The sequence below is a fragment of the Durio zibethinus genome, chromosome 18, assembly GCF_047325235.1.
Source record: "Durio zibethinus cultivar Kanyao isolate XHJ-2024 chromosome 18, ASM4732523v1, whole genome shotgun sequence".
NCBI classification, from domain to species: domain Eukaryota; kingdom Viridiplantae; phylum Streptophyta; class Magnoliopsida; order Malvales; family Malvaceae; genus Durio; species Durio zibethinus.
Genome location: NC_143179.1, coordinates 11,386,909 through 11,406,286, shown reverse-complemented (window position 1 = coordinate 11,406,286; position 19,378 = coordinate 11,386,909). Strand labels below are relative to the sequence as shown.

General features: G+C 35.7%; 3 protein-coding genes across 16 annotated transcripts; all 3 read left to right on the top strand.

Moving 5' to 3' along the window:
* The first annotated feature begins 240 nt into the window (after positions 1-240).
* On the top strand, positions 241-5,198 carry LOC111300938 (glycosyltransferase BC10-like). Of its 7 annotated transcripts, none has more exons than XM_089747536.1 (11): positions 242-788; positions 1,253-1,366; positions 2,148-2,248; positions 2,381-2,452; positions 3,064-3,145; positions 3,296-3,376; positions 3,697-3,735; positions 3,862-3,927; positions 4,301-4,450; positions 4,696-4,824; positions 4,953-5,198. In XM_089747536.1, the coding sequence occupies exons 1-11, from the start codon at positions 546-548 to the stop codon at positions 4,992-4,994; spliced, it is 1,119 nt and encodes a 372-aa protein (XP_089603662.1). In that variant the 5' UTR covers positions 242-545; the 3' UTR covers positions 4,995-5,198. The 7 variants fall into 7 exon arrangements, with proteins under 7 accessions (XP_089603667.1, XP_089603664.1, XP_089603662.1 ...); XM_022896502.2 differs by having other exon boundaries at positions 3,856-3,927; XM_089747541.1 differs by lacking the exon at positions 1,253-1,366 and having other exon boundaries at positions 241-788; positions 3,856-3,927.
* A 1,436-nt stretch (positions 5,199-6,634) lies between these two features.
* On the top strand, positions 6,635-10,040 carry LOC149513717 (uncharacterized). The gene is made up of 3 exons (XM_089747535.1): positions 6,635-7,161; positions 7,532-7,810; positions 8,708-10,040. The coding sequence occupies exons 1-3, from the start codon at positions 6,865-6,867 to the stop codon at positions 9,788-9,790; spliced, it is 1,659 nt and encodes a 552-aa protein (XP_089603661.1). The 5' UTR covers positions 6,635-6,864; the 3' UTR covers positions 9,791-10,040.
* A 1,140-nt stretch (positions 10,041-11,180) lies between these two features.
* On the top strand, positions 11,181-19,236 carry LOC111300937 (zinc finger CCCH domain-containing protein 41-like). 8 transcript variants are annotated; one of them, XM_089747534.1, is made up of 6 exons: positions 11,181-11,535; positions 13,334-14,124; positions 15,080-16,288; positions 16,590-16,940; positions 17,509-18,003; positions 18,632-19,236. In XM_089747534.1, the coding sequence occupies exons 2-5, from the start codon at positions 13,342-13,344 to the stop codon at positions 17,968-17,970; spliced, it is 2,805 nt and encodes a 934-aa protein (XP_089603660.1). In that variant the 5' UTR covers positions 11,181-11,535; positions 13,334-13,341; the 3' UTR covers positions 17,971-18,003; positions 18,632-19,236. The 8 variants fall into 8 exon arrangements, with proteins under 8 accessions (XP_089603660.1, XP_089603659.1, XP_089603658.1 ...); XM_089747533.1 differs by having other exon boundaries at positions 13,324-14,124; XM_089747532.1 differs by having other exon boundaries at positions 13,281-14,124.
* The last annotated feature ends 142 nt before the right edge of the window (positions 19,237-19,378 follow it).

The following is a 19,378-nucleotide window of genomic DNA, read 5'->3' as shown; positions in this document are numbered from 1 at the left end:
AATTAGTAAATATTTTTTATAATTATGTAATATTACTTTGTTAAAGGTTATAATTTTAATAAGTTCATACATTATTTTTTTAATACCTAATAAAAATTATAAGAAGGAACAAAATATTTATTTTTACAAAAAAATCTATTTTTTAATTAATAAAACAATCTGTTAAAAAAGGAAAAAACTGAGAAAATGACAGCGGCAGTACGTTGAAAAGAGATCTGATCGCCTACATCTCACGCAAACTTTAGTAAAAAACTTTGGTACTCCATTTCCACCATCTGTCCCTCGCATGTCCTTTCCTTTCGTTTCTTCCTACTTCAGTTCGATTCAACTTTCTCTCTATTTCCCTCTACAAACGAAAATCAGACTCTCGCGTGAAACCTCAAACCTCGCAGTTTTCCTCCAAATTCACGTGAATTCAGCTGAAATATCAACCAAAATCAACTAATTTTGAAGCCGCGCATGGAAACACGAGAAAGTGAGTTGAAATGTCGGAAGTGTTGAAGTGAGACTGTGAGAGAACTAAAAAAAAAAGAAAAGGAAAAAGAATGAGTGCGATGAAGCGAAAAGCGGTGCACCAGAAATCGCAAATTAGATGGAAGAGGAAGGTTTTGACGTTGCTTTTAGCGGCGTTTTGTCTCGCGACTTTAGCGTTGGTGGAGACGCAGTACTCCAAAATCGTCTCGCTGGCGTCGTTACGACACCGTTTCGTTGTCAAGCCGAAGATCGCCTTCCTTTTCATTTCTCGGAATCGGCTTCCTCTCGATATAGTTTGGGATGCTTTTTTCAAGGTACTCAAAGTAAATTCGTAACAATTAATCTTTGTTCCTTTTTTTTTTTAAATCAATTATTCATAAATTCAACAAATCCTACTCAATGTGGATGTTCTTTGGTGTGCTTTACGGTGTTTCCATTTTTAGCATATATGGATAAAGTTTGTTTTCCTTTTCTTTTAGCTACAATTTTCTTTAGTTAGTTGAATAAATATTTCTATAGATTTGAAAGTAGAGAAAATATTATGCCTCTTTTTGAATTATTATCTTAATCGTTATTCATCATAATGATTCTGTAGGAAATCTAAAACCTCAGAAATTAGATTCTGTGAACCTTACTAAGGAATCGAATTATGACAAGCAAGATTTCGGCCAGTAATCTAATTTTCCCTGAACCAAATTCATCATAAGTGTTGTTGTTACTTTTTTAAAAAATTTTTTTTAAGGTTTTATATTTTATTTATTTATTTATTTATTTGCAGGGAGAAGAAAACAGATTTTCAATTTATGTTCACTCTAGGCCTGGCTTTTTATTCAATAAGGGAACAACGAGATCTACTTATTTTTTGAATCGGCAAGTTAATGATAGTATACAGGTTAATTTTTCTACCGTTGGAATCTTGTTTTAAAACTAAATTTTCTTTAGAATTTTGAACATGTTTTGTTTGTCATAGCCGGTGTTTATTTGTGAAATAAATGTAAAAGTGATCTGATGGTGATCGAATGCATTTATGTTATCCCTTGTCTTCATTCCAGTGCTTACGTTAATTTTGCAATCATAAATGACATGTCAAATCTTGAGTTTGCTGGGGCTACACCAACATGGTGGGAAGGGATTATGTAATAATTTTTCCTTGTATATCACTGTATGAGACCTCAACATTTTTGGAAACGCTAGAGGCTGTCACCAAAGCCAAAAACAACCATCATACTGCTGTTGTAAAGTCACTTTGTTGTTACATGAACTTGTGTATGTACATGCACGTGCATGTTCTGTTCCATGAAAGGAAGATGACCTTGATTCCTTGGAGTTGTTTTTCAATTGCCAAAGAATCTGCACCTTTAGGCTTTTAAGTCTTAAGGTTAGTTAATCCTGAAGATTTGAGGGTAGAATATTTTATAATGGATAAAAGTCGGGAGAAAAAGTAGCATTACCTTACATGTTAACATAAGACAGAGTTGTTATAATGACAAGTTTGTTGGTGTGTGTTATGTATTTATCTGAAATTATCATGGAGCCTTTTGTTTGAAATTCCTTTATGCTATTAATCATGATTGGTAGCCTAATGCATTATGAAAAAGTGATGATAGAATGTGTAATATTAAATTTCTGTTTCTGCTGAGATGATAAGATTTGGTTCACGTGTTCTATTTCAGGTAGATTGGGGAGAAGCAAGCATGATTGAGGCTGAGCGTATATTGCTCAGACATGCATTGACGGATCCTTGTAATGAACGCTTTGCTTTTGTCTCAGATAGGTAAGGATAGATTCGTATGTTGATTGTGCAGTTAAGGCCTTTGTTTGTATTATTTTTGGTTTCAAGTTAAGAACAATACTTTTTTGACATTTTGTTATCTAACAATACTTCAGTTACTTGTTTTATTCTCAGCTGTATACCTCTTTATAACTTCAGTTATATGTATGACTATATCATGTCAACACCAACTAGTTTCGTTGACAGGTTAGTGGACCTTGGGATTTATTTTGTTGGGGCATTTCTTTTTTATCACATGCTAACATCTATTAACATCCATTTGGAATACAAATTGGCGGCTAAATTTTGGAGTGTTCAGTTGGGTCTCTTGATGGAACTTAGTTTTATGCTACCCATAGAGAGAAATGGTGATTAACTATTAATTTTTGACTGCATCTTTATTTCTGATGTGTGTTTGCCCTGCATATTTGGAAGGTGTTGTGCATTACATTCTGATGCTTTCTCAACAGGAAACAAAAACTAGAGACCAGATTCTTGATCTAGAAACTAAATGTACTTATGTCATTCCACCTATGTATTTTGCTGACCCCAAATTGTTTTTCTGATAAAGACCTTGCTCTGGGGGAATAGATACTACACCAAAAACGAGATTGAATCGTTAATTCAGAAGTAGCTTTAAGATGCCAATATTCTTGTCCAGCAGTTCTTCAACATAAATTGGAATCAACTGGCTAATAACTATTATAAACTTCCATGATGCCTTCTCAGTTCTCATAGTATTTTGCCGTGCACCAACCTTTAGCTTAAAGCAATTTTAGGATTATCTTTCTCTGAATTTTCCAATGGCTTGTGTGCAGCTTTGCTGATACAAAAGAGGGTCGTTACAACCCAAAAATGAACCCTGTTATTCCTGTTTACAACTGGAGGAAAGGATCACAGGTAACAATTAGATTTTTGTGATTGACATTTTCTTGATGTTTTAAGCTATATAAAAGAAAAACGTAATATGGTATGAATAGTTTGAATATTTCTTGCAAGAGTTTTGCAGTGGGTTGACCATATTCATCTAATGATTTGCTCATCCTGCAGTGGGCTGTACTAACAAGAAAGCATGCGGAGGTTGTTGTAAATGATACTACAGTCTTTCCCATGTTTCAACAACATTGCCAGGCAAGTTATCTTGTATTTACAAATGATGGCCTTTTTATTATTTTAAGAAGATCATGTAATCACAGAATGGCACGATACTCTTTAAGAATTTCTAGCTAACAATGGTGCTTTATTTACATGTTTTGAGAATGAATATTACTAAATGGATGGTTATTTGGACTCCATTGCAAACTTAGCCTGGGGAATTATGGTTCCTTTTCTGAAATATACTTGGGCAAATACTTTTCACAATCTAATCGAGTAAATTATTTTCTGAAATGTTTTCTTGTTTGTTAAGGATCTGCTATTTTCTCATATTTTACCTAATCAATACCATGCAGAGGAGATCATTGCCAGAGTTTTGGCGAGATCGTCCCTTTGTAAGTATGAATGTATCATATTTTGATATATTTTCAATATTTTTTCTAGTGCAATTTGCAAAAAACTTCTTAGTACTTCTAAGTGTTTTAATGGATGTAATAATCTTATGTTTTTATAAGGTGCAGCCAGTTGACCCAGCAAAGGAGCACAATTGTATACCAGATGAACATTATGTGCAGACATTACTTGCTGTAAGAATTTATTACCACACTCTTCTTCTTTCTTTTAGTTTCTGAGTTGATATAAAAGGTCTGCTTGTATTGCGAAAAAAGTTTGGAATTGCTATTTGCTGCTGATTTACTAGGGCAATAAAATATTTTGGGTCAGAAAGTGCCAGTGTGAACTATTTAGTGGTTCTCATATGTTACAAACATCCTCTACAAGTGTGTTAAAATTTTCCATTCTCATTTCCGTACTTTTTTGAGCGGTGAGCATTTCAAGTTTGCACATGAAACTTCTTGAAAGGCATTGAATTAAAGTGCTAATCATAGTGCTCTTGTTATTGTTTCTTTTTGTCCAATGATCATATCACTTTGTAGTATCATTCTCTTTCAAAATGTTCAGCAAGAAGGCTTTGAAGGAGAAATCACACAGAGATCATTAACCTATTCTGCATGGGATCTTTCTGCCTCCAAAGATCGTGAACGCCGTGGATGGCATCCAGTGACTTATAAGTTTTCTGATGCCACTCCCTTGCTTATTAAATCTATAAAGGTATCTTTGCCCTTCCTTCGAGCTACTACATGGTAATGATCTCCAGTTCTCTACATTTCTTATTATTTAAAGCTAGAAAAGTCTAGAATAATATGTAGTTGACATTTAATCGTCCCAGTTGGAATTCAACTTGTGCATTGCAGAATGGAGACTAATTTGAAGAAAAACTAATTAAATTAACGAAAAATTTTGTATTTCCTAAACCAATGGGAACAGAGTGTAAAGGAATATAATGTATTACGCAGGAAATTGACAATATCCATTACGAGACTGAAAACAGAAGGGAATGGTGTAGTAGCAAGGGGAAGCCATCCCCATGCTTCCTTTTCGCAAGAAAATTCACCAGGCCTGCTGCTCTCCACCTTCTTAATTTGGTAAGTTTCAATTTCGCACAACTCTTTTCAATATAGATGGATGCTAAAAAAACCACGCTTTTCTAAGACGTTTTCGCATGGCTATAGAAATAGCTTCTACTTATACGGTTCATGTTTCTGTTGGACAGTCAATTCTGGGAGCTCGACGCGGAGCAAAAAGCGAATCTTAACCATGCACGGGTAATTTTCTATGGTAAGTCTAATGTTAGGTAGGATTTGTTATGCTTAACCTGTTATATTTTTGCAGTAAAAAAATAATGGAGAGAGGTGTAAATTAGAGGGGGAAATGAAATCTAAAGTGTGTTGTTGTATAATAAAAATATCATTTTTTAAAAAAAGATTACATATAATAAAAAGAAAATATCATTGTTTTATGGTTGCTTTATTGTTTAATATTAGGACTGCCCGTGGTTATTCTTTAAATCTGAGAATTACCATTAGTCATTAGAGGTTGGACATGGCGATGGGGGCAATGAAATGTTTCTCTGCCATGCCTAAAGTGCGATCAAATCTGAGAACTGGTTCTCCAGTGATCCAAGCAAAAGCAGAACATAACATTTTTCTAAACTTTTCAGCTGTCAGAGAAATGGTTATACTCAATCTGCCTAAGAAATAGTTTTGTTCAAAACAAAAGATGGGCCTCGCACTCAAAATTTGTTACTTGTTATAGTAATTTTTTATAGAAAGAGGTCAAGGTTTAAGAGAAATTAAGAAAGAAGAATATCATTAATGTGGATGAAATTTCAATGCAAAATAAGTTTTTTATTAAATAATTTTAAGGTAGATTGTATTAAAGATAAAAAAAATTGTGTTAAGTCATAATTTTGAATTTTTTTGTCACTTATTTTTATAAAAAATAACACTTTTATTTATTTTTAATTCTCATTAATTTTATTAGTAACAATTTCATCTGTGTATTATTATACTGTTGATCTCAATCCTGAATAAAATGAAAAGGATTACGATAGGTTCACGATCAATGTAAAGCATAATCAAATCATCAAGTTAAATGCAGGTTCCACTGAGAAAAATTATTAGTTTCACATGAAAGAAGGGTTGCAGTCAATTCTGGACCTTTTGACTGAACCGTTAAGGCTTTTGGATTGGAACATTCAATTGGGTTTTGGCCACGAAATCTTCTTGGATTGGAAATGGGACGTGAAATAAGCTCTATTAGTTCTTAACCAGTTCATGGAATGCATCTTTTGTTTGTTTGTTTTGTTTTGGGCTAGCATATCAAATTCCAATGCAATTTAACTCAATGTGCACTTTTTTCTAATTGTTTATTGCAATTTAGATTCTATAAAATTACAAAAGAAGTTCAAGCCTCTATCGAAATCCTAAACATGGTCAATTTAAAGAATTAATTTTTTTTATATTTAATTTTTTCAAAAATTAAATTTTAATTATTTAAATTAAAAATCTAATACTCTTTTAATGGACCACTTTATATTTAATGTTTTCAAAAATTAAATTGTAATCATTTCAATTAAAAATCTAATACTCTTTTAATGGACCACACATTACACAAGTAATTTAAGTATTTGATATATTCTTAAATATCAATATCCAAGTCAATAAATTCTTAGTTTAATGACAAAAAAGATGTTTTAGAATTCTAAAGTCGTGTAAATTTTAATGTATGTAAATTTAATTATTTAATTATATTTTAATTTATTAATAATATGTTATATAAAAATATAATATTAACTATAATTATAATTATAGTTGTAAATTTTTTTATACTTGTAATTTCATAAAAAAAATAACAATATAAAAGAAAATTTTATTTGCCAATGATCTTTACGGGTCTAGAGCCTCCATTTTCAGCCTATATAGGCCCACAACTGAGAAAGGGGAAAAACACTAAACAACCCCTTATTTACGTCTTAACTAAGAAACCCGAACCAAAGCCAATTTTTTCCAAATCAAACCCCCATTTGTCTCTGATCCCAAAAACCCACCAGCTGCATATTCTTCTAAAAAAAAAACCCAAAATTCTTTTCCCATCATCTTAAAAAAATCTGAGAATTTCCATCGATGAATACATCTCAGTTCATGGACAAGCAAATAATGGACTTAACATCATCATCATCTTCTTCACCTCCCCAAAACACCAACAAAGATTTCATCGATCTGATGAATCACCCACAAGACGAAGACAATCACAATCAAAGCTCTGGGTTTGGCTCCGCTAATAACGGGATTAATAACAAGGAAGAGATCTTTCCCAGCTATGATTTCCAACCGATCCGACCCGTTTCAACCAGCCTTGACGCCGCTGGAGTTAATAATAATAATCTCCGGTCGTGGAGTTCGATTGATTCTAAATCTAAGGTAAACCTTCACCCTCCCACTTTTTTTCGCTTTTTGGTTGATTAAAATTTGTGTTTTTTCAAAAAATTGGATTTTGGGGGTTTATTTTATGTGTTCTAGTTTATTTGTTTTGGTTTAGGTTTATTCAATGAATTGTGATTTAATTAGTAATTTTGTGGGTCTTAACTTATTTTTTTTATAGTTAACTTATTACTTCTGTGCATTTTTTTTTTGTGTTAAATTTTCTTGGCGTTTCTTCAATGCATATTATAGTTTGATTAGTAAATTTTCTTTGGTATCAGCTTGATTTCTTAGTAGTTAAGTTATGAGATTCAGTTGGGTTTCTTCTAATGCATTACCGTTTACTTGACTTTTCCTTGCTATTGGACAGAATTATGGTTCTCTTGACTCCATTGAACCTGCAAAAGTCATTCTAGAAAAGGACCGAAATGCCTTTGACTCGTCGATAGTGGTTGAGATTGATCGAACCATAAAGAATTATACTGATAATTTGATGCACATGTTAGAAAGTGTTAGTGCCCGACTGACACAGCTGGAGAGTAGAACCCGTCACCTTGAGACTTCTGTGGATGATTTGAAGGTGTCTGTCGGAAGCAATCATGGAAGTGCTGATGGAAAAATGAGACAGCTGGAAAATATTTTAAAAGAGGTATTTTCTTGAACAATCTTCTTCCTTGGTATTTGGTTTTGTTGTGGCTGCCTCTGGTATATAAAGGTAGAAATACGTGTACATTGTGTATCTCGAGACCTTAAGTCCAGTCGCTGTTGTTGATAATATTAAGTCACTCAGATCATTATTCATTATGAAGACCGGTTTAGTCTTTTTGATCAGTGTGTTTAGTTGTTTCACTTCAAAAAAAAAATTTTTTGATGCAATCATTGTCAAATACTTGAAATGATTCTTTACACAGGGAAAGTTTGATAAGTCTAGTTATTGGAACTAAGCAGAACTGGTGCTATTAACTTATAGCAGTCTCTGGCCAAAAAACAAAAACTTATAGCGGTCAAAGTAGTAAGGCACAGTGGAAGCCATGATATTCAGGGACATGAAGTTGTCACACCATCCAAGCACTTGATTTTGCCTTACTTTGCTTTTGGTCTGACTAAATTGAAACCTCATCAAAATATGTGACTTAGTCTGGCTGTGTCTTTATCCCTTAGTGCTGTGAAGCATCATATCTAGTTCCCAAATTAAAGGTAGATTTCCAACTCACCTTCACTAAATCCTAGGAGTATGTTACTCAACTGCAAAGGTCTTCTATTGACTTACTATTACTTATTAGAGTACAAAGGACTTGGCTGATTTATAATGGCACTTAAAAAACTTACATTAGCACCCTGTAAAACCGAGCTGGGTAAACCATGAAGGTTGTGTTTATGCTTCATAATAACTTACTTGCGAGAAATGTTTGTTGAGATAGTATTGTTAAAGGACAGAATTGTATCATCTATCGGGATTTGTTGTAGGTTTATAATGCTAGCATGTGATCTTTGCATGTCACTGGCTTGTGTGTTGATTTGATTTTCTTTTATCAACCACATTCAGGTGCAAACAGGGGTGCATGTTTTAATAGAAAAGCAGGAGATAATGGAAGCTCAGTTACAGCTTGCAAAGCTGCAGGTGACCAAGGGAGACAAGCCATCGGAAACCCAGAACTCCACCCAGATGGATTCTGTGCAGCAAGCTGCAGCTGCTCCTTTTCAATCTCACCAACAGCTTCCTCCTGCTCCCTCTTTTCCACAATCACTTCCTTCTGTTCCCCCTCCTCTTCCTCCTACTGTTCCTCCTCCAGCTCTACCCCAACAGAACCTGCCACCTCCAGTCCAGTCTTCAAGTCAGTTCCTACAGAACCAAGTTCCTTCTGTCCCTCAGCAAGATGCTTACTATCCACCACCTGGCCAAACTCAAGAGACTTCAAGTCAGCAATTCCCAATGCCTCCTACTCAGCAACCACTGCTTCCTCCTGCAGCAGCACCTTATCAACCATATCAACCAGTCCCTCAACCACAGTTTTCTCAACCACCGCAGCCCCATCAACTCCAACCTTCTTTAGGCCACCATCCTGAAGAGGCACCTTATGTTCCTTCTCAGGCCTATCCACCAAACCTGCGCCAGCCACCCTCTCAACCACCCAGTGGTCCTCCTTCTTCCCAACAGTATTATGGGGCTCCACCCCAAATGCATGAGCCACCATCCACCAGGCCTGGGCCAGGGTTTTCTACTGGATATATCCCGCAATCTGGGCCAAGTGAACCATATGCTTATGGTGGATCACTTTCACAATATAGTAGTGGCTCCCCTATGAAAATGCAGCAGCTCTCATCTTCTCCTATGGGGCAAAGTGCTGGAAGTGGTTATCCTCAGCTTCCAACTGCTAGGATGTTACAACATGCATTGCCCACTGCCTCTGGGGTTGGTGGTGGATCAGGTCCTTCTGGACCTGGAAACAGGGTTCCCGTTGATGATGTGGTTGACAAAGTGACCAGCATGGGATTTCCTAGAGATCATGTCAGGGCAACTGTTAGAAAGTTGACAGAGAATGGCCAGTCTGTGGACCTCAATATGGTGTTGGATAAGCTAATGAATGATAGCGAAGTACAGCCACCGAGAGGCTGGTTTGGCCGGTAACCTGGTTTCACTGATCCATGTTGATGTATAGAATTCACTTGATTGTCGTTTGAACTCGTCTGGAACCTAGGGGCTATTTCACCCCACTTGCTTTTCCCCCCCTTCACTCTTTCTTGCCCTTGTTTCTAAATTTCAAATTTCTTGGCTTAACCTTGAGTTGTTTAAAATTCTGGTTTGACTGTCCAGTTTTTTCATATTCGTGTATACTTACAATAATCTGAATTAAATTGTCAAGCTGCCATTTTGTTGATTTTTTTTTTTTAAATCTTTTTGTAATGTGAATGCGTTTACCATTTTACGATGGACCTTGCATCCAAGTCTTGCTGGTGGAAGACGATGACAAGCACTCAAGATCTGGTGTGGAGGAAAAGTGAAGATGGAGAAAATAAAACGGAAAAGGACAGTGAAGGAATATGCCTTCGGAATTGAAACAGTTCCATTGTATTATATTGACTATTAAGTAACAATTCTTGGATAGTAGAGATGGAAATCTAAAGATTGGGAATTTGGGTGAAGAAATAGTAAATAAAAAAAGTTGATTTATTTAATTATTTTTAAAAAATAATATTTAATAAATTGAAATTCGGATCATAATATTTAAAATCTCTTTATTTTTAAAAAATAATATTTAATAAATTAAAATTCGAATTGATGCCGCTTTTAATAATAATAATAAAAAAAGCATGAAGCTTTTTTAGCATCAAGTTATTTTTTCATAGACTGGCTTTTGGATCATAAGAATATTTTATTATTAAAAATTTATTTATTTATATTATTAAAATTATTAAAATATTAATATAAAAATTAAATTAATTTAAATGATCGAATTAAATTAAATTTTAAATAAATTTATAAAATTACCATTTAAGTTTGATTCAATTTAACCCATAAACACTTTTAAAAAATATAACTCATAATTGACATAATAATGAATAGGTAAGATTAAATTGCTAATTACTAATATTAAAAAACTCAAATTTTAAATTTTATCAACTCTTCGAGCCAAATAGCACTCCTCTGACGTCATTAATGTGAATAATTACAATTTTTAATTATTTGTGTTACAAATAAATAAAAGTATTTAATAGTACTCACATTTTACTAATAGAATTAGAGAATAACAAAAATTAATTTATGTTTATTATACTAAATCTTATTAAATTTTTGGCAAAGACCAGAAAAACTTATGGTAAGTGTCACGATTGTAAGTTACAACCTAACCTAATCATTGGATTCAAAAGATGAAAATTCTATGGACCTATTAAAAAATTTAAAAACGAATGGGAGACAACCACAAAAAAAAGAAAACTATGCCGCACAAAATGAAAAATTCCCTTTCTTGATTTCATCCTCAAATAAATATTCATTTACTCTTTTTTCAGACTTCTTCGTCTCTCCTCTTCCTCCTCCTCTCTCAAAAATCTCGTTTTTTTTATTTTTTATTTTCTCACAGCTTCTTCAAACCCTTCAAAATACTCTCATAAACCCCCTCTATTTCTCTTTCACAATATCTCTTCCACCGCACAACCTCCAAATTAAAACTACCCCTCGATTATCAATTTATTACGATCCGGCCCTACCCCGCCTTCCCTTCTCTCCGTCTTATTCTTTTTCTCTCTTCCAGAAATACCCCTCCATAGCGTCTTAAATTACCTCTCTCTCATTTCCACGCATAGCCGGATTCAATCCGGAATCAAAATGATAGCCCTGAAGACATCGCTCCTTCTATTCTTCTAGAATATTCCGTAAGCTTTTTTTGTTTCCTCACTAATATATCGTTTTTTGTTATTTTTTTTCTGCGAAACCTAGATAATTTATTTTTTTTTCTAATTATTCGAATTGGATTTACACGGCATTTCTTTGTTTTAAACTGTGAAAATCCGTAGGTTTAGGTGCTCAATTTAATATATTTTTAGAAATTTTAGGATTAGGTTTTGCTTCCTTAGTTATTTTTCTTCATTCTCGACTAAAATTGGGCGCCAGATTTTCTTTAGGTGTGCAGTTTTAAGCAGTTTGGAGATTTTTATCGAACTTTTCAGCAAAGAAATGAGTTATCATGAAATTTTTGGGTCATTGAAAGTCGATTTTAAATTTTAATGTACAATTGCTGAATTGAATTATGGAGCAATGATTTTTTGAGTTGGAGCTGACTGTTATGTCCTAGGATTTAGTTTTTATTGGTGTGTGAATGATTGTAAGTTATTTTTACAATTGCGTGCTCTAGGTTGATTGCGGTTTATTATTTGGTTAAGTTGTTGTTTATTAACTTGTGGATATGCTTGATTTGGTATATGCTAATACGATAACATTGCAGCTTGTTGAGCGAAAATTAAGTTCCATAGATGTATTATAACTATTTTCTGTAACATTAGCTCTGATATGAGCTTAAGGAGCATGACAACCACATCGGTTTTTTAGATATTGTTTTTTGTTAAATGCATTTGGTTTAGTGTTTAGTCAGCATGTTCTTTGGTGTTTATGTTAGTATTGGTTTAAGGCATTTAAATAACTTGGTTTTATTGATCACAAGGTCTTCTTTGGAGTTTATGCTAGTCATATTTTGTAGAAAATACAACATGAAGATTGTTCTCTTAACTTAGTGATGAGATGCTTTTGATGGAGACCAAAGAGTATTATTAGATGTCAGATGTTCCAACTTTCCAAAGTCAAACTATAGTGACACAGCTGTGTTTGTGTTCTGTAACATCTGTTGATATATTTGAATCTGAAAACTGACTTCTAATATTGGATATGGGCCTGTGGCAACAACCCATCATAAAACTATGAAAATACAGTTTGTTTGCATTAAACTTAATCTTTCTTAATTGACTCTTGGTGTGACAAATGGAGTTATTGCAATGTTAGGAACCTCATTGAAAGGCATTGGAAATGATATCAACTTGTATGGAGGCTAGCTCACTGGCCTTGCTGCCCAAATTGGTTTATGGTTTTGGGACTGTGGGCTATATAAACTTTCATTTGGGCATGTGGTTGCTATAATAAGTGGATTAGAAATTGATCAAAAACAGATTAGTTGGCTTTAGGAACAAACACAATATCAAGCAAGACAATGGATTGATAAGTTGATGGATTAATAGCTGTACCATATTGTTATATCTGCTTGTTAAACCAGCATTTGGTGCAATGCATGTTTGTTTATATACAGGGGCTTATTTGCATTACCACTTAATCTCTTGCTTGAGTCCTTTGTAGTTCTAGTTATAATGGTTGTATTGTACTTTATGTTCTGTTGCCTGTGATGCTATGGATTACTACATTTTTATTTCTTTTGAATGTTAATATGTGTCTTTTACCCTCAAGCACTCTGATGTAAATGTGCTTATGATCTGCAAATTTAATTTTCTTTTTGCATAAATTGCTTTCTTCCATACTGTTTTATGTTGGTATTACCTACCTTAATTCTTTCCCCTATTCTTAGGTTTTCCTTTCAAAGTGCTCGTCAAGTTATTTGACTGCTGCATTTGGTTAGGGTTTGGAACTTTGCATGCTGTATAATAACTCAGATTTATTAGTTATTTCAAGGGGATCCAATGGAGCTGAAAGCTTCATCACCTAATCTTGGTGGTCTTTCTCCTCCTGATTGCGTTAGTGATCCTGAGGAGAAGGAAGTCAGTGATGAGGACGATGATGATCGCAACCATAAGCATCGTAGGCGGGAGACATGCTCTCAATCATTAGAGAGAGATTCTATGGATCCAGTTTTTACAAGGCCTTGCAGAAAGCGCAATAAACCGTTTGAAAATGGGCATCCTTTCCGAGAAAATGAATCTCAAGCAGATGAAACCTGGAAAAATTATAACAGTTTGCCTCTAGAAAAAGACTTGACATCTAAGTTTGATAGAAGACGCCTTGGATTAGCGTCATTTCCCCGGGGACATTTGGATCTGAACCAGAGAATTAGGTCCAACCAAACATTTAGTGGAGATTCTGGTCCTGGTAGGGGAAGAGGAAGGGACAACTCTTCATGGAATCAACGTGATTCTAGGTTCAACTCAGTTGGTGTTGCTTCTCAAATGGTTCAGCCAGGATCTATTGTTCCAAGTCTCTTTGCAGGAAGGGGATTGCCAAATGTTTCAAATGCACAAAGTCCATCATGGAGTGCCTTTGGGCTTATGGCGGGAATACCAAATGGTGGCCTAGAATCACTCCATCCTATTGGTTTACAAGGGGCGCTTAGGCCACCGATGAATTCATTGAATTTGGGCATTCCTCACCAACGTTGTAGAGACTTTGAGGAGCGTGGATTTTGTCTAAGAGGAGACATGTGCCCTATGGAGCATGGTGTCAATCGTATTGTTGTTGAAGATGTTCAGGTATGCATTTTGCTAACATCTATCTTGATTCTGCATGTGGTGGCTTATACAGTTTTCCATGAGCCTCTACAAAATTGATAAAAAAAATCATGTCATGCGGCAATGTGATTTCAGTAAGGACCAGCCAAGGAGGTTTCCATATTTATCCTTTTTTTAAACCTGGTTACCAACAAAGAGTATTGGATGAATAATTTGCAAAATGTTTTTGAGTGTTAATATTTCCTTTTTAACACCTTTTAAATGCTTGTTGGTAAAGTACCTGTATTAATGCTGCACTATCAACAGTGCGGGGTTTCATTTATTTTAGCTTTGAACTCTTTTGACTGAGCCTTCCTGTATGTTTTATTTTAAATATTCTAATTCTGCACAATGTTCTCTTGTTACTTTCTAATATTTTTGAATGACACCTAGTAACTGTTGTATTTGCTGTCATCCTATTTTCCCCTCAAAGTTTTCCTTCTACTTTTTCTGATCTCCTGTTTACTTTTCAACCCCTTAACCAATAAAAGTAACAGGCATACCAGATAGATTACATGCTTCTACTCTTTCTGCTAGATTAGCTTCCATCACTCTTGGTCTTTAAGTATCTTCTTGAAGGGAAGCCCCTGTTAGTACGGTGGGTTTACTTGCACAAATCAAGAAATTTCATGCTTATAGATCAATTTTCTGCTTTAAGCATTGATTGAATGTACTGCATTAATAGAGATCTCTGCAATTAGACTTTTCTAATATCATAGCTATTTGCTGCACTATCTATATTGACTGGAGTGGCTTATTTTCCACTTTATAGCATCATCTAACTGATCATCTCATTCAAAATGTATACACTGTTCTGAAATCCAAATTGCCTTGGTGGGAAAGTACCTTCCTTGGCTTTGAGTCTTTATTATCACCTTGAAACAGATAGCATTACCCATCTCTTCAACTCACCAGTAACTTGTTTTCTGATTTGCAGAGTTTGTCACAGTTTAACCTTCCTGTTACTGTTCCAAGTGCACTACTGGCAACACCTGCTGCACCTGGATCATTACCTTCAGGTGTTCCTCCTTCAACCAATTTGCTGAACAACAAGGGTATACATAGCAAAAGTAGCAAGCCTGGAATGACTGATGATGCCTTAGGTTTGAATGGTGCATATACTGGTTCTACTAGTGCAAGTGGTGCTGATTTATATGATCCTGATCAACCCTTGTGGAATAACAATGGTCCTGAAGCATCAGCTGCAATCTCAGGACTGCATTCACCCAAGATTGATGAAACGAAAACCTTGCTAAACGATGATCTATCTGATCGTCATCATGGCAGGTTGTGTGATAGTGCTGATAATGAATTGCCAATTAGAAGCACGGGGTTACAGAGCACAAGTTTGTCTGTTTGGGGTAGAATTGGTAGCTCAAGAAGTAAAATAGACACAAAAGAGAAAATTGATCTCACACCCTCAGACTATCTTGAGAATGAAGCCAAGGAAGAACAAGAAGCATTTCCCAGCTCTCAAGGCACTTCTTGTCAGGTAAAGCGGACCGGCATTAAGGATGATGGCTCCAAAGTTATGGATTCATCATTCAAGTCAGAAACTGATGGTATGTGTAATAGCAGAAAACCGAATCAAAAGGCACTTCGTACACTGTTTGTCAATGGGATTCCCCAGAAAAGCAACAAAAGAGAGGCTCTTCTTTCTCATTTTCATAAGTTTGGAGAGATTATTGACATTTATATTCCATTAAATAGTGAACGGGCCTTCGTCCAGTTTTCAAGGAGGGAAGAGGCTGAAGCTGCTCTGAAGGCACCTGATGCTGTAATGGGTAACCGCTTTATTAAGCTCTGGTGGGCTAATCGGGATAGCATTCCTGATGATGGCATAAACAGTGGCAATGGTGTATCTGTAACTCAACGAGGTCTAACTGCTTCTCTTGTTCCAGCTCAGCCTGCCTCTAACAAAGGAAAGGATAGTCTTCAATCTAAGAGCAATGTTGTCCATGGTGCTGATGTGCCTTCTCTGAATTCCCCTAAGCCTGTTAGCATGAATGGTCCCAAGATTCCACCTCCATTGCAAAAAAAGCTAGAGACACTGGAGCAGATGAAAGAGGAACTACGCAAGAAGCAGGAAATGCTGGAACAGAAGCGGAATGACTTCCGGCGCCAGTTGGACAAACTTGAGAAACAAGTACTCGGGACTTTCTTTAATTTAATATACTATATTCCTAGATATCTGCTTCTTGAGTAATTTGCATGTTTTGATAGTATATTTGAATAAACTAGAATGCTGTAGTTAAGTGATTTGAAAAACTTCACTGGTAGCCATTGGGTGTTGTCAAACATGTGTGCCTTTTGTTTTCTAATAGTTTGACTACATACAAATGCTGACATGAGTTGAGAGATTGATGAATCGGAACATAATTTTAAATGTGGGATATTGTTCCTTAATGTAGGCAGGTTTAACATTTGTTTGTTTCAACCTTTTGCAGTCTAGTGGTCCCAAGGGTGATCTACTGACTGAGCAAGCTTCTAAGAGGCAAAAGGTGGGAACCATAGCTGATCCTGCAAAAGCGTCAACACCAAGTTCCTCTGAACCCGGTGCTTCTGGAGCAACACTGTGCACTATAGGGATGACAGATAAGAGCAAATCAATGGAGAATGCTGTGTCTCACAGTCCAAAGTCAAATACCCCCATACCGTTGCAGGAATCTATGAGCTCAAAGCAGCAGTCTCATCCTTCAGCGCCTGTAGGGCATCCATTCCCGACAAATAAATACAATTTGGACAACCGACCTACTGCTTTTAGAGTTACCCCACCATTGCCTTCTGGTTTTGCAGATGTGAGTCAATCTCTCCTTATCCTCTGAGAAAATTGTATTTGCTTCATCATTTATGAGGATAAGTTTTACCTTGATTCTCCAATTGCATTTTGAAAATGAAAAGATAAAAAGAAGCACATTTCATAAACAATGGGCCTTCTTAGTATGTCTAGATATTTGTTATGATGAATTATTCCAAAGGTGAAAGGCGGAAGGCATAGCCTAAGGCATGTGATCATGAATGGTGAGCTTTATGTTCTTGCCCATAAAATGAGTATAATCAAATGTTTTTAATATTTTTGTGCTGTTTACATGATTATTAATAACTGAATTATGCTTTGTTTCTTTTTATTTTTTCAAGGAAAAAAAAACCTCTGAATATTTTAATCGCTTGGGCATATTGTAGGAGTATGACTTCTTTATTGGGGGGCTGGTGTTCTTAGCCCCCTCAACTTACCTAAAATTCTAGGCACAAGTCATTCCCCTCGATCTAAATGAAAAACGTCTTCACTTAATGGCATAAACTCAGTTGGCTTTTATGTTTTTCTTTGTTGTCAATGAGAGGTAACTGAAATCCGTCTGCAATTAGGTTGATATTTTGAAGGAGCACTTCCTACAATACGGTGATCTATTTTCTGTGGAGCTAGAAGATGTGCAAAACGATGATGATATGGGATCAGGGGCATTGAAGAATTGCTCAGTCATTATAACTTACATCACGCGTCGCTCAGCAGAGAGGGCATATGTAAATGGTAAATGCTGGAAAAGCTATAATTTGCAGTTTACATGGCTGACATCTAGCAATTCTAACAGTGACCCTAGTAGCAAAGAAACTTCATCTTCCACACCAAAGGGGCCTTTAGAAGCTGATGTCCAGGCGACAGAAGAAAAATTAGCATGTAGCGTCTCTCAGGAAATTGGTTCTTCAAGCAATGGGGAATCTTCAGAAAGAGAGAGTTTTGTCGACCGTGTGGAATTGCCTGAAGTTTCAGAGCATAGTCCATCCCCAACGTCTAGTGTGAAAGAATCACCTAAAGGCGGCACATGTTGAGGATGGGGGCTGTTCTTGGATTTGTACAGTGAGGTAAAATGTTTCAATCTAATTTTCAGGAGTCCTGCATTTTCAGTTACTGAAATTTCATTTTCCGGTATATCTTATTTCATGCATTGGATATGTAAAAAAAAATGGATTTTTTTTTTGTTTTTATCTTTTAATTGCCACCAAAAGGATGACAGCTACTTGAGTGGCAAATTGTATCGTCCTTTGAAATTAGTTTTGTAGGACTAAAAGAGGATTAAAGTAAAGTTTACGTTGAGATTACTTAAAATTTTTTAAGAAAAAATCTTTCGGAACTGATTCCAATTTCGGTTTTACCTTATCTAGCAGAGTTTTTATTCTTGAAAATTCACATGTTATTCTGCACTGCAACTGATTATTACTCTTTCTTACCACAAGGAAGCTCTTTTGTTTTTCTCATGGTATGAATTGAGCATTCCATGGGGAATTAGGCTTCAAGTTGTTAATTATTCTTATTACTGTTATTATTATTATTTACAAATTCAAAAAAAAAATTATTATTTACTACATAGAATAGAAGAGAAAGGTGCTGAACTAAAAAATGTACATTAATGGAAAAGGATCGGAAACGCTGAAAATATTTCCATGATTAGAAAATATGAGTTGGATTTAACCAGGTCTGTTGCGTTTGCAGGAAAGCTCCGACCAGATGAAAAAGACCAATCTTCATCGGCCGGATGGGCCATCTAGGCTCATAATACAGCCCATTTAGACCGAATGGCCCAACCTTTTAAGTCAGTTCTCGTGATGGAAGGCAAATCTTTTAGGCCCGTATAGGCTCAATGGCCCAATAAAGGCCCAACTTTTTAGCCCTGAAGGCAAATCTTTTCGGCCTTTCATGGGCTTCATGGCCCAAATAGGGCCCAACTTGTTGGCCGGGAAGGTTAATCAGCCTTTATGGGCTCAATGGCCCACTACAGGCCCAACTCTCTGGTCTCTTAATGTTAACTATGATTCATTAGGCCCAATGTTTGGGACCTGATGGACCACTAAAGGCCCAACCTTTTCGGGATATACGTGTTCTGGATTGCTCGTCAAAGGCCCAAAGGCCCAATACTTTCGGCTCAGGTCTTATAAATATGACCCATTTTAATTTATTCATGGACCATTTTCTGAAACCTATTTAGGCCTTCAGAATGGGTCTGTTCAGGCCTGCTATCTTGTACCGTTTAGGCCGAGTAGGGAGAGATTATTGAGGCCCAATTCTAATATTATTATAGTATTAAATTATCTTTCCCACGGACGACCTCTCTCAATCTAGGATTGGATGACAACTGGCCATCAGAATGATGCTCAAAATCAGTTGACCAAGACCAGCTTCATATTTTTGAATGAGCCCGTATTTGGTACAGAGAAATCCAACATTGGTTGGACTTAGAGC

What these genes read in the sequence shown, in the direction of transcription:
- LOC111300938 (XM_022896502.2), top strand. Translation starts at nt 546, where the DNA reads ATGAGTGCGATGAAGCGAAAAGCGGTGCACCAGAAATCGCAAATTAGA. An exon ending in TTTGCTTTTGTCTCAGATAG is followed by an intron (nt 2,249 to 2,380) that starts GTAAGGATAGAT and finishes TTTTATTCTCAG; the next exon opens with CTGTATACCTCTTTATAACT. An exon ending in TGTTTCAACAACATTGCCAG is followed by an intron (nt 3,377 to 3,696) that starts GCAAGTTATCTT and finishes AATACCATGCAG; the next exon opens with AGGAGATCATTGCCAGAGTT.
- LOC149513717 (XM_089747535.1), top strand. Translation starts at nt 6,865, where the DNA reads ATGAATACATCTCAGTTCATGGACAAGCAAATAATGGACTTAACATCA. An exon ending in CGATTGATTCTAAATCTAAG is followed by an intron (nt 7,162 to 7,531) that starts GTAAACCTTCAC and finishes GCTATTGGACAG; the next exon opens with AATTATGGTTCTCTTGACTC. An exon ending in TGGAAAATATTTTAAAAGAG is followed by an intron (nt 7,811 to 8,707) that starts GTATTTTCTTGA and finishes AACCACATTCAG; the next exon opens with GTGCAAACAGGGGTGCATGT.
- LOC111300937 (XM_089747534.1), top strand. Translation starts at nt 13,342, where the DNA reads ATGGAGCTGAAAGCTTCATCACCTAATCTTGGTGGTCTTTCTCCTCCT. An exon ending in TGGACAAACTTGAGAAACAA is followed by an intron (nt 16,289 to 16,589) that starts GTACTCGGGACT and finishes AACCTTTTGCAG; the next exon opens with TCTAGTGGTCCCAAGGGTGA. An exon ending in TGCCTTCTGGTTTTGCAGAT is followed by an intron (nt 16,941 to 17,508) that starts GTGAGTCAATCT and finishes GTCTGCAATTAG; the next exon opens with GTTGATATTTTGAAGGAGCA.